The 13,751-nt window shown below is 42.9% G+C and overlaps 1 protein-coding gene across 1 annotated transcript in view; it reads left to right on the top strand.

Moving 5' to 3' along the window:
- LOC311491127 (Fc receptor-like protein 5) overlaps positions 1-13,460 on the top strand; it is a gene marked incomplete at its 5' end in the record, with an annotated part of 53,306 nt that extends 39,846 nt beyond the window's left edge. The window contains 3 exons of the mRNA XM_084548989.1: positions 11,457-11,726; positions 11,859-12,134; positions 12,793-13,460. Of these exons, the coding sequence (XP_084405115.1) occupies positions 11,457-11,726; positions 11,859-12,134; positions 12,793-13,139 (893 nt within the window). The 3' untranslated portion in view covers positions 13,140-13,460. The remainder of the gene's footprint in view (positions 1-11,456; positions 11,727-11,858; positions 12,135-12,792) is intronic.
- Positions 13,461-13,751: the final 291 nt, after the last annotated feature.

Below are 13,751 nucleotides of genomic sequence, written 5' to 3'. Positions count from 1 at the left end.
TTGTCACATTAACATGCTAAAACGTTACTTTTCCAGAGAGAGTGTTTCCCCGCTGCCTCCGGTGCCTGTGATGTTCGTATCTGTTGCTCCTCTCCAGTAACATCTTTCTGACGACGGGTTGTCGGAGAAAAGTGGTTTGATGCCTGCCGCTCGTTTGTAAAACTCAGAGGTGCTGAATGATTTGGAGGGTTTTTTGGCTCATCTGTCCGATTTTGCGGGCGCTACAACGTGAACAGGGTATAATCGCAGCCGTAATCGCAGCCTTTGCGGTTCGAAAATTGCACTTGATCAAATCGCGATAGTATCGCAAATGCAATATATCGTTCAGCCCTACTGAGGACACAACCTTGTGGGGCTCCGGTGTTGGTGATGATGGTTGATGATGTAACTGTCCCTTTCCTTACAACCTATGGTCTGTTGGTGAGGAAGTTGTGAACCCAGCGGATGAGGAGTGGAGATATGTTGAGGTTGAGGAGCTTCTTGATCATCTGGTGGCGTTGAATAGTGTTGAAGGCTGAGCTGAAGTCGATGAAGAGGATGGATGCAAAGGTGCCAGGTGATTCCAGATGTTGTAGGAGGGGGTGGAGGAGACATGCTACAGCATCCTCCGTCCCCCGCTTGGCCCTGTACGCAAACTGATACTGGTCCAGGTGTGGTCTGACAGCTGGCAGGATGATGTGGAGGATAAGTTTTTCCAGGCATTTCATTATGATGGAGGTGAGTGCAACCGGGCGGTAATGATTTGGTTCGGAGGGGCGTGGTTTCTTGGGTACCGGGATGATGGTTGATGTTTTCCAGATAGTGGGAATGGATGCTGACCGGTAGGAGTCCCAGAAGATGGAGTGAAGAGGAGGGGCCAGTTCCATGGCGCACAACTTCAGCACCTTGGCTGAGATGTTATCAGGCCGGGGTGCCTTTCCGGCCTTGTACCTGCTCAGCTGCTGCCGTACATCCTCCGCAGTGAATGGAGGGTGTGCAGGTGCGTCCGGGGGGAGGGCATTGAGCAGCTCCTCACATGTGGCAGAGTGGTCTTGGGAGTCGAACCGGGTGTAGAAGGTGTTCAGTATACCAGCAAAAGTGGTGGGGTCAGTGAACACGGAGTGAGCATGATTGGGTAACTGACCGGTCATGCTGTTGAATTCCTTTTCCAGTCTGTCCTTGTATTGAAGTTTGGCCTTGATGATGTCATTCTTTATTTGTCTGTTGAGTAAATTGACAGCATTCCAGTCCTCGCGCTGAAAAGCTTTGTGCTTTTCCCTTAGGCTGTTCTTGATATGAGAGGTGATCCAGGGTTTGGAGTTTGGATATCTCCTGAAAGTTCTTATGGGAATGGTACATGAGATACAAAAGTCAATGTAGTCCGTAATCACTGCCACCCTGTGATCCAAATCGCCCTGGAAAATGTCCCAGTCAGTGCATGCAAGTGATCCCTGTAGCTGTGCAATGGCATCCTCCGACCAGAGGGTGGCACGGTGAATGTGTGGCTTGTTGCGTTTCAGTTCCGATTTGTAGTGTGGCAGTAGGAGAACAACATTGTGGTCGGAGTAGCCAAGTGGATGGTGTGCGTGAGCAATAAACGCATCAGAAGTATTCCCATAACATAAGTCCAGAGTGTTGTGCATCCTAGTGGGAATGTCCACGTACTGGTGAAGTGATGGCATTACACAGTCAAGTCTACAGCTGTTAAAATCACCCACCACGAACACCGGGGCATCGGGATATTTAGCCATCATGTAGCTAGCACCCTCGGCTACCAGCTCCGCTGCTGCCCTGGTATTAGCACTTGGTGGGACGTAGACACAGCTGATAATGATTGACAGCGGGGAATTCCCTCGGGAGGTAGAAGGGGTGCAGTGACAGCGTCAGCATCTCCACGTCAGGTGTACAGACTGTGCGGTGGACTTTGATGTTTGTGCACCACCGCTTATTAATGAAGATGCAGACACCTCCACCCCTGTCCTTGCCCGATTGGCTGGTCCTGTCAGCCCGCAGGATGGAAAAGTTGTCAAGACTGACCTCCGAGTCCGAGACATCCCCGTCGAGCCAGGTGTCTGTCAGGGCGATGATGCATGCATCTCTGAAGGCCCGCTCCACCCGGCATTTAGCATGTAATAAATCCATTTTATTCCGGAGGGAACGTACATTTGCTAGTACGATGGAGGGAAGAGGGGGTCTGAAGGGACGCTTCCTCAGCCTGGTACGTACACCTCCTCGCCTGCCTCTCTTCCTCGGACGGAGTTCTGGGGGAAGATTGACTGCCGGTTTTACGTTGCAGAGGCCAGAAGAGCGTAGTTGGAGAAGCTCCAGTCGGCCATAGGTGAGTAGTGTGTCTTCGCCAACATCTGGTTGCAGCGCCGAGCAGTTACTGAAGATCCAGGATCGTACATGTAATCCAGAAAATCCTTTACAGATCTGGCATCCTGAGTGCGTGACTGAAGAACTAAATAATAATGGACTGGATAGTAACAGACGTAAGACAGTACGAAGGCCAAAACAAAACAAACAAACCAAACCAAACGAGACGCCGACAGGACACCGGCAGACATGACAGTGTCGTCGCAGCAGAGCATGCGCCGTAGCCCCTTATAAGTTGCTTATGTTCATATCTGCCTCTTACTAAATAACAGCTGCCATTGATCATTTCTTCTCTTTATTTTATATTTCTGTCATTTTGATAACATCTAATGAAAAGTCAGTCTCCTCTCTAAATGTTGCTGAAGAGACTCCTCAGGCAGAGACAAACGTGAGCAGATCATCCCATGTGTCAGAACAAACAACTATATCATCAAGGTATGCTTCACAATACGACAAACCACAAAGAACAACATTCATCAGTCACTGAAAAGTTGCTGCTGCATTATACTTGCCAGCATCCCTTTAGCAAATCTGACTTTGTAACAAATGTGGCTGCTCCAACACGATCCATGCAATCCTCCATCCATGGAAGTGGATAACTCAGGTTTAGTCACACAGTTGACTTTTCTGAAATCTGTACAGAAACGATCTTCATCCAGTTCGTTCAGTCTTACCATTTCCTCAGAGACTCAGTTTACTGATGTGGAGTTTTTAAAGTAATAGTAATTACTATTTTAATAGTGAAAAATAGTAATTACCTCAGCCTTTTATTCAGTATCAGATCAACACCAAGTCATTATTCAAGGTCAAGGTTCGTTGGACTCTAATCTTTCAGCACAATTCACCATAATATCCTGTATATTTGTGTTTGGTTTTCACTGCAATAAAAAAAATATGTTCTTCTAAATCACTGTTCAATCTTTATTTGTTTTATATAGACATTTTGTTCAGCACCCACTGTTTAACATATTCAACAGAACACTACACTGCTGTGAGGCAACTGTTGAGGCTGACAGTTTAGCACCAGCATAAAGCAGGAAATGCAAACGTATGTAAGCACAGTGAATGACGCCTCTTGTCTTCTTGTGAACACATTAGCTGTGGTTTAAATGTGATGATGCCTAATACTTGCTATCACTCCTCTATGTGTGAAGAGGAACTATCAGTTTCTTTACAGGCCATCCTTACCAAGTGAACTGGACGGCACAACTGAGCAACACACGGTTTATTTCAGTGCTTTGTTTAATTGATTTCCCCTCTATGTATCTAATCTCTAAGTTTCTGTAGAAATAAAAGTTAAACACTGAGGAATGTCTACACTCTCTACTCAGTACCCCCATTTTATAGATGGGCCAGATGCAGATAAATGCAAAGGGAACAGAGTAAGACGTGAGTAGAAGGATTAAAAGGTTAGTTTGGAACGTTAATTTGGTCAATACTGATCCTTTCAGTAATTATCTGTGTGCATTGTAACTCTATATACATACTGTATGTAGGTATGTCTACACAACACACTGCATCAGTACAGACACTGTGGATGCAACGGCAGTAGAAATACTGCAACACATTATTTGTTCTGATTCTTCTTTCTGTGGTGCTGTTGTCACTTCTGGTGGCATTTTTCTGGAAGTGTTTTTGGTATCCATCAGTGTGTGTCTCTTGTGCTGCTTTTGCTGCATTCTTACTGTCCTTTCTACTTGTAGTGCTTTTGTTGTGTGCAGCACTGCCACCATGTGTCACAATGAACAGTCTATGGTCCCAGTCAGCAGCAACAAGCTCAGCTGAAGACTGGAAGACTTTTGTTAGAGCACATTGTTTTCTGACCTGTAGGTGTCTCCATGAGTAGAAAGAATGGAGTTACTAACTGTCCATTCTGCTCCAGGCTTATTTCTATCTACTGACAATCAATGACCTCATCATTTCTAACTGAGCCACCTTGAAAAGAGGAAATGCAGCCTGTGCTTCAAACTAAATGTCTGCCGTTCAGTAGATGACTTGTTGTATGATGTCAGCTTTCAGCTCACAGCAGAGAGGTACATTTATTGCTGCACAAAATATTTTTAATTAGAGTTTTACTACTTTACTTTCTGAAGCAGACGGTTTTCTAATGCATCATTCTTAAAGGCTTAATCATACGACTATGTGCATAGTGCAACAAAGTATTGATAACTGTTCTCTGTTGTAGAATATTTTTTGCATGAATTAGATAAAGCTCAAAGATCAATACTGTTTATCAGAAACAGGACAAGAAGCATCAGTGCTTTAAACCCACTGCAGAGGTCTGAGGTTTGTTGAAAAAAAGAAGGAAGCAGACAGAGACTATCTTGATATAGAACAGACACGTAGTGAGGGCTGGATGTGAGGATGATCTCATATTGGTGTGAAGTGCAACTTTATTTTTGTCTCTCAGTTCTTTCTTCCTCTTCAGATGCTGCAGTTGTTGCTTCCTGGTATGAAGTTGAAATCTTTCTCTGAAGCAGAGTGACACGTTGTCAGAGCTGGATGTGAGGATGGGACACACTTTGCTCTGTGTGCTGGGGTTATTGTGTAAGTACATCACTTTCTCACTTTGAATTGTATACATGAAGGAAAATGTTTCAAAGGAGAAGAACAGAGTGTCAGAGGTTTGTCTCTCAGAAAGCTTGAACACCACAGACTTGTGGTTTCTATGTTGGTTGTTGAGTTGGTTTGCTTCAGTGTTAAATACACTACTGGACTTTAATAGTGATTATTTACACTAATATATTTGTTCAATGCATGTACAGAATATGTTACTGTGTGTTGTTATTCAAAACCTTATTTTGCTGATTGCTTTATTTTCTACTTCCTCTTTATTAACTCAGTGATCTGTCTGTATTAAAACTAGTGCAAAGAACATTTCATTTGTCTTCTTGGTGTTGAGGTTGAGGTGGATGTTGTTGCACCAGGCCACCAGTGCTTGGACCTCTTCTCTGTATGGTGTCTCGTCATTGTTGTTGATAATCCCCCCCCCCCCCCCCCCCCCCCATGGTGTTGGAGCCATGGGTTGAGACACAGACAAAGGTGTACAGTGTGTACAAGACTGGACTCAGTACACAGCCCTGAGGTACACCAGTATTAAGGATGATAGGTTGATCCACAGACAGAGGGAGGTTCCAAGTTGCAGTTGGGGCTGATGGAGTTAAATCCAGAGCTGAAGTCAACAAGCAGCATCCTGATGTATATTTGGGGTCTTTCACTATGGCTGAGAGCAGTGTGGAGGGTGATGGAGATGGCAACGTCTGTGGATCTGTTGGACCTGTAGGCAAACTGGTGTTGGTCAAAGCCAGGTGGGATGTGGGCCTTGACATGCTGTAACACCAGTCTCTCCATGCATTTCATGATCACTGGTGTCAGGACCACAGGCTGGTACTCATTCAACCCTGTAATGGCAGAGGATTTGGGCACAGGGATTATGGTGGCAGTTTTCAGGCTGAACGGTTAAAGATGTTAGTGAATACTGCAGCAAGCTGATGGGCTCATGAGTTCAGCACCTTCCCTGGTACTCCATCCGGTCCTGGTACTTTGCTGATGTTGATGCCACGCAGGACCAGCAGTACATGATGTTGTTGGATGGTGGGGGGCTGGTCATGCTCTGATGGTGTCAGCTGTGTGTCCTCTGTCTGTCTGCCGTCCTCTTCAAAGCAGGAGAAAAAGGCGTTGAGCTGGTCTGGGAGAGAAGTGTTGGTAGAGAGGGGGTGTTGTAGCACTGTTTGTAGTCCGTAATGTGCTGGATGCCTTTCCACATGGAGCTGGGGTTGTTTTCCTTGAAATTGGCCTCTATCTGCTTTCTGTACCTTGTTTTAGCAGCCTTGGTGCCTCTGTTCAGGTCTGCTCTAGCCTTCCTGATGGCCTACCTGTCTCTTGACCTCAGTGCTGCATCCCTGGCCTGGAGTAGTGCTCTGATGTTGGTGTTGCCTCCTCAGTCCAGCACTCCACTGGCTTGTACTGTGGCTTAGACCTGCAAATGAGGGGCTTGTAAGCTGGTGTCAGGAACAGGGAAAGATGATTAAAGTCTCCAGCCACGATGAAGAAGCCCTCTAGGTGTTTGTTCTGCTGATGCTGTCATGCAGCCTGCTCATAGCTACATTAGCATTAGTGGATATACACAGCAGCTGTGGACTCTTGAGTGATTTCCCTGGGCAGATAAAAAGGTCTGCATTTTAACAGTAAAAATTACAGGTCTGGACAGCAGTGTCTCTCAATAACAGCAGTGTCCGTGCACCAACTGTTGTTAATATAGATGCACAAGCCCCCTCCTCTCGTCTTACCAGAGTCTGAAATGTAATAATTGTACGGCCTGCTAGCTCCACAGCCAGGTCCGGGATGTTCTCATGCAGTCAGGTCTCTGTTATTACCATGATGCAGCCGTCTATTCGATTGTTAACGTAGTTTAATCTCGTCCATCTTGTTAACCAGGGAGCGGACGTTGGCAAGAAAAACACTTCGAACCGCTGGTTTATGTGGAGTCGTGGTTAGCCTAGCTCTGATGCTGGCTCGTTTGCCCCGCTTCTGGTGCTTTTCACAACGCGCTGTCGCCTCCTCTCTGTCCGGTGTATCCTCTCCAGGAACGGTCCAGTGTATTTTCAGGCTGATAAGTTTGGTCTGGTGTAAGTCCTTCTCAATGTGTAGCTGCTAACTATAGAGGAGCACCGGGTCGCTGCGTCTATACGCGCCACCATCTTGAATTCATGTAGCTACATGTTATATTCACTAGCAAAGACCCCAAACAAACAGTGCTGACTGAGTTAACCTGGTATAAGTTAGCTGACGGATATTAAAGGAAGAGTGGTTGAGTCGTGGCCCTGCTCCTAAAAGTTAACTAGGCTCTGCTGATTCCATAGCTGAAGAGATCCAAACTTCCACTGGTATTAATGTAAGCACATAAACTGTGCAGCGGTAGCGTCATGCAAGCCTCACATCACCAAGTCCAATGCCAAGCGTCAGATGGAGTGGTGTAAAGCACACTGACACTAGACTGTGGAGCAGTGGAAACGTGTTCTGTGGAGGGATGAATCTTCTCCACAGCTTCTCTGTGTGGCAGTCAGATGGAGGAGTCTAGGCATGGAAAATGTTACCTGCCTGACTGCATTGTGCCAACTGTGAAGTTTGGTGGAGGAGGGATAATGATATGGGACTGTTTGTTAGGGTTTGGGTTAGACCCCTATCTCCAGTGAAGGGCAATCTTAATGTTTCAGCATACCAAGACATTTTGGACAATTGCCACATATATTTTCAACTATGTGGCAACAGTTTGGGGAAGGCCCTTTTCTATTCCAACATGAGTGTGCCCCAGTGTACAAAGCAAGGACTATAAAGACATGGTTCCATGTGGAAGAACTTGACTGGCCCAGACAGAGCTCTGGCCTCAACCCCACAGAGCACCTTTGTGATGAACTGGAACAGAGATTGTGAGCTAGGCCTTCTCACTGCATTCTTCCTGTCCTTTCTACTTGTAGTGCTTTTGTTGTGTGCAGCACTGCCACCATGTGTCACAATGAACAGTCTATGGTCACAGTCAGCAGCAACAAGCTCAGCTGAAGACTGGAAGACTTTTGTTAGAGCCCATTGTTTTCTGACCTGTAGGTGTCTCCATGAGTAGAAAGAATGGAGTTACTAACTGTCCATTCTGCTCCAGGCTTATTTCTATCTACTGACAATCAATGACCTCATCATTTCTAACTGAGCCACCTTGAAAAGAGGAAATGCAGCCTGTGCTTCAAACTAAATGTCTGCCGTTCAGTAGATGACTAGTTGACTATCAGCTTTCAGCTCACAGCAGAGAGGAATGAGGAATGCAGACAAAGAGCACAGTCATCATTTAATATGCCTTTAAACTAGAATAACAGGGTTCAGTAACATTTCTTTCTTAACATTCATTAATTCAGTTTGTCAAGCAGACAACATGACAGCATCACTAAATCTCTTGGAGAGATATTTCTTCATTCAAAGTCTCTAAAGGCCTCAGATTTAAAGATCCTCCTCACATATCTCTAAACACATTCAAAGTGCTCCCCCATGGTTCACATGTTCTTTGTTCTCACTGATATTATTTATACAGAGCAGCACTTCCTAACTGATGTGTGAAAGTGACGTGTGCTCAGATCAACCACTGTGATAGAGTTGTGTTGAAACTATTGTTCTCAGGAGCCAACACATGGCCAGGAAGGCCAACAATTCATCCAAGACGTTTTAGAAAACTACTCTGTCTACTGTTTTTGTTTGCATGCATACACATATTGTATCTGCACACACCTCCCTTTAGATAATCAGCAGTATGGGTGCAGGTGGAGTGGGTGTAACGTTAAATACACAACAGGGAATAGGATTTGATGCAATGAGTGCAAAAACATTTTGTAACAATATTCAAACTACATATTCTCTGTTCCATCATGATTTATCAGTTTCTACATCTGTTTTATTTCATTGTCTTTTTTGCATCAAGAGGTAAGTTTGCAGTAGCTGGACAGGAAGTGAGACATTTCTCAGTTCTATCTTTGTCTTCTTATGCTGCAGATGAGTTGTTGCCTCAAATGCAAACAGTAAATGTTTCTCTGAAGCAGGAGAAATTAGATTTAATCAGTGAAAACAGTGATTCTGGAAACATTTGGCAAGATTTGCATGAAAACAAGAAGAGAAGAAGTCTCCCAGGTTGTTTCTGGTGTAAATGGTGTCATTGTTTCTGGTGTACTTTCTCATAGAGGGGTTCATCAGTTTAATCAGTCTAGCTTCTGCAGGTTCTTCTGCACTTCTCATCTTAATGATAACCACATTTGATTACAGGTTCAGCTACTTGTAATGCATCAGAGCTGGGAGAGGGGGAAGGACTTCATCATCATGTTCACTCCTTTTTCTCAACACTATTTCTATTTTTATCACTTCCTGTGAATGAAGTCATGGCCACATTTGACTCCAGAGTTTCAGTAGAAGGAGAAGACATGTAGAGAGTGTTCAGTTTGACAGACTTTACACTGGTGAAGCTCAGCTTTGGGATTTAAGATGAAGAATAATCATATTTTCAGATTGTAGTTTAAAACCTGCATGGATTCCCTCCAGCTGCTGTGCTGAACTTAGTGAGTATGACACCTCTTGTTATCAGTAGGTCCTCTATTCATTCTACATGGGAAAGTATTTATTGTATCTTTCAAACATGTGATTGTAATGACTTTATGCAGCAGCCTTTACAGTAGCATCAAGAATCACTGTCTCTTTGTAAGACAGCAGTAGTCTACAGGATGATCATATCTGTGGCAGGAAGAAAATTCAAATCTATTTCTCTGTAGCTTATTGTATGTGACCTCTCTAACACTTCCACCACTTTCTGTGAGTAATCAAGTACTCCGTGCATGTCAGCAGCAGTTGAACTTGTCTGAATGGTCAAGACAAAGATATAAATGTAGAAAGATGGATACATAGATGAACCTTCATGTGACTTCCATCCTGTATACTGTGTGTATAAATTGACATTTCTAGTTTTTTACTTGGTGTTTCTTTCATGTGGATGTTCTGGTGTCAGAAACCTCTTGGCTGTTTTTGACCTCTTGATGTTTCTATGCTCAAGTTGTTTTGTTCATGTCTTGTTGTCTGTTGCTATCATGTTTAAGTTTATTTAAAGCGATGCACAGACCTTTGTGTGAGATGCAGTCTGATATAGTTATATATTTCTGCAGTGCCATGAGAGGGTTGGCTGTGGTCAGACTATGGTTAGTTTTAACTTTGTGCAAAAGGAAGGAAGCTGAGACAGAACAATCTGAACGTTATTTATATTTTTTTGTTTGTTTTCTGCAGTTTCATCAGATGAAGTCTTGATGTGAGGATGGGACACACTTTGCTCTGTGAGCTGGGCTTATTCTGTGAGTATGTTACTGACCCCCCCCCCCCCCCCCCCCCCATGACGTCACAGGTGATGGTCTGATCCATTTCCTGGTCCACTGCAGTGTGTGGGAGGGTCTGCAGCCATAAACATATCTTCCTCTATTGAATGTTGTGAGGGTGGATGCATGTCTCTATATTTTATTTCAAATGTGGAGCTGTAGATACTGCCATCACATTGGCTCAGATTCCTCAGAGAGTTTTCCTCTCATATCTCAGGAACACTTGGTTATGTTTGTAGTAGTGATCCTTTAATGCATCCTTCATGCTCATGTTACACATTAAATATTTCTTATTAAATATTAGTTTGTTTTAGTCTCTTAATGTCTGACATTTCCTCCTTTATTGTAGTGCTCTATACACTCCTCTACAAAGGACATGCTCAAGGTGATTAAACAGTTTGAACTTTCTTGTCTTTGTTTTTAATTATTCTCTAAAAACTAATATCAACCTACTGCATCATGTTTCTTTTTACTGTATGTACTGACACAGATTGTGTCTACCATATTTCCTAAAAGTGTTTTTCATTCCTAACTGTATGTTCATGTTGCTTCTAGATGCTGTGCTGACTACTGACCCCTACTGGTCACCTTTGTTCACTGGAGAGTCTGTTACCTTCATATGTGACATGAAGGAAGGAGGAGACACTGACTGGGATTATAAAATCAACAAGGATGGACGAGAATTTATTCCCTGCAACACACATCAACGATACACATTAAAACCTCTGTCTACAGATCACAGTGGTGGATATCAGTGCTGTGGTCTCCACAAGAGATCAAATCAGACAAAGTGTAGTAATACTGTCACTTTAACTGTATCTGGTAAGACCTGGATATTTGATCAACAACACTAATTAATGATTCCTGTTGAAATATGCATATTAATTATGTAATAATTTGAACATTTAATTACTTCTACACTCTAAACATTTATTAGAATACTGTAAAACTTGAACCTTTGACCAGGACCTGAGCTACTTTTCTCAGTTCCTGATACTGTTATCTAGAATGACCACACGTATGATCTTTGATATAAAATAAAAGGTATTGTTGATAAACATGTGAAAAATAAACTGAGATGTGACTGAACTTGACTTGAGGGATTCTGAGGGTGGCGAGCAGTTACATATTTTAGAGTTCAAAAAAGTTTTAAAATATTAAACAAATCCCATAAATATTACATTTAATGTATTTTTTTCACAACATCAGATAGACCCAGGGCCACACTGACAGCAGGACCAACAACCATACCAGTAGGAGACAGAGTGACACTGACCTGCTCTGAGGAGACCTCTGCTGGATGGAAATATGAGTGGTTCAGACGTACCACAGACACCTCTGAAGTTCAAGTCAGAACAAATGATGGAGAAAACAGAGTTATCAGTGTATCACAAGGAGGAATCTACCGGTGCAGAGGAGGAAGAGGAGAACTAGTTTACTACACTGATCAAAGTGATTCAGTCACCATTGAGATAACCTGTGAGTTCAGTTATTTAGTTTGAAGTATTCATGATTATCATTAGAATTAGTGATGAACCTACAATGTTCAGTTTTCTCTGTTGATTTCATGTTTCTATTTGTGTCCCAACTGTTCATATCTGGTGGAAACAGTTTCCAACAAGGCTGTTTTAACACGACAACCCAACTGGCCTCAGATATTCAGAGGTGAGGAGATCACTCTGACATGTGAGGTCCAGGGAGGTGAAGACACTGAGTGGAAGTATGAATGGAGAACACCTAGGTCATCTATACACTGGACATACAATAAATACTGGACTTTCACTGCTTCTGAGTCCAGCAGTGGAGACTACATGTGTAAGAGTAGACGCAGAGATGACTCATATTCTTCAACAGAGTGGAGTAAAGCCATCACATTGTCAGTATCTGGTAAGTCATGTTTGTTGTGCATATTGATTTCCTTATGGGTAAAAATATTGTCACACTCAAAGTGTCAAAAGTGTGTCATGTCTTCAGTCTAACCATGAGTTGCACCTGATCGTCAGTAGCTGATAAATAGTTTGTCCTGAAGGCAGCCAGTCTGTAGAATGAATGGTCAGTCAGCATAGGGATGACAACAACATCACTTCAGTTAAAATAAATGTAGGAATTATTACAATTACAGTTTTATTACACAAAACACACATTTAACTGTTAAACAGTGTTGGCTCTGTGATGACCAGATATCAGAGAATGAGTTGTGTAAAGATTAGACACAAGCTCTAGGGAAGGTCTAAAATCTATCCAGTATTTTGATGCAACAAATGTCCATTCACAGTATGATAGTAGAGGTAGTAAGACAGATGAAGGACCTGAGAAAACAAAAATACATTAAAAGTAGAGATTATTTTATATTTTTCTGTTCTATTCTACAAGTTCATTAAACAAATGGTAACAGGAGAATAACATTACATTCTGTGTTCAAAGTACATTAACTGGTGGGGTCACATAAACCAATGAATGGAGACTTTGAATTTACATACTTTGCTATGATTAATTGTCATTTACACAAGTTGGAGACAGTGACAATTTATCCTAAACTCAACAGCAACTAAACCAAAGGCCCAACTGAGAGCTGACACCAGAGACATTCCAGTAGGAGGCAGTGTGACCCTGACCTGCTCAGTGAAGCCATCATCTGGATGGAAATACTACTGGTACAGAGATGAGAAGTCCTCTGAACCTCTGACCACACAACATGCTGGTTTCTATTCAAATGGACAAACCAGAGTCTCACAGGAAGGACTCTACTGGTGCAGAGGAGGAAGAGGAGACCCAGTTTACTACACAGAGTACAGTGATTCAATCAGGATCAGTAGAAATGGTGAGTTGGTGGTTGAGTTGGAGAGTTTTAGATTAATAATAAATGTGGAAACACCCAGTGTGGATTTATGAAAGTGGGTTGATGTTGATTTTTGTGTCTTTATTTATGATTCTTGAACATGGACAGTTCCAAACAAGGTGACTGTGACTCTCCAACCCAACTGGCCTCAGATCTACAGTGGAGAGGAGATTACTCTCAGATGTGAGATCCATGGAGGAGACACTGAGTGGGAGTATGAATGGAGATCTACCAGTTCATACAAACCTCCAAATCTAAAGGAATTCAGGATTAAATCTGATTCTTCACTCCACACTGGAGACTACAAGTGTAAAGGTAGAATGAAAAGTGGACAACAGTCTTCAACAGAGTGGAGTGATTCCTTCAGACTGACTGTATTCAGTAAGTCACATCATATTTCACCTCTCATGACTGTTATTTAACTGTGTAACTTAACATTTGTGTCATATATTCAGATAGCGGACAACCATATTTAGATAAATAATGCTTCACAAGACTCACATGTTGACTGTAATCTACCATCTCAAAATGTCTTTCAACAGGTCAACCTGTCCTCTCTGTGTCTCCATCATGGCTGAGTCCTGGAGCCTCAGTAAATCTGAGCTGTGAGCTTGAACATCCATCTGCAGGATGGAGGTTTTACTGGTATAAAGCTGTTCCTGATC

This window comes from Chelon labrosus, assembly GCF_963514085.1.
Source record: "Chelon labrosus genome assembly, chromosome: 1".
NCBI lineage: Eukaryota > Metazoa > Chordata > Actinopteri > Mugiliformes > Mugilidae > Chelon > Chelon labrosus.
The sequence above is the reverse complement of the archived record's forward strand: the minus strand, read 5'-3'. Positions and strand labels throughout refer to the sequence as shown.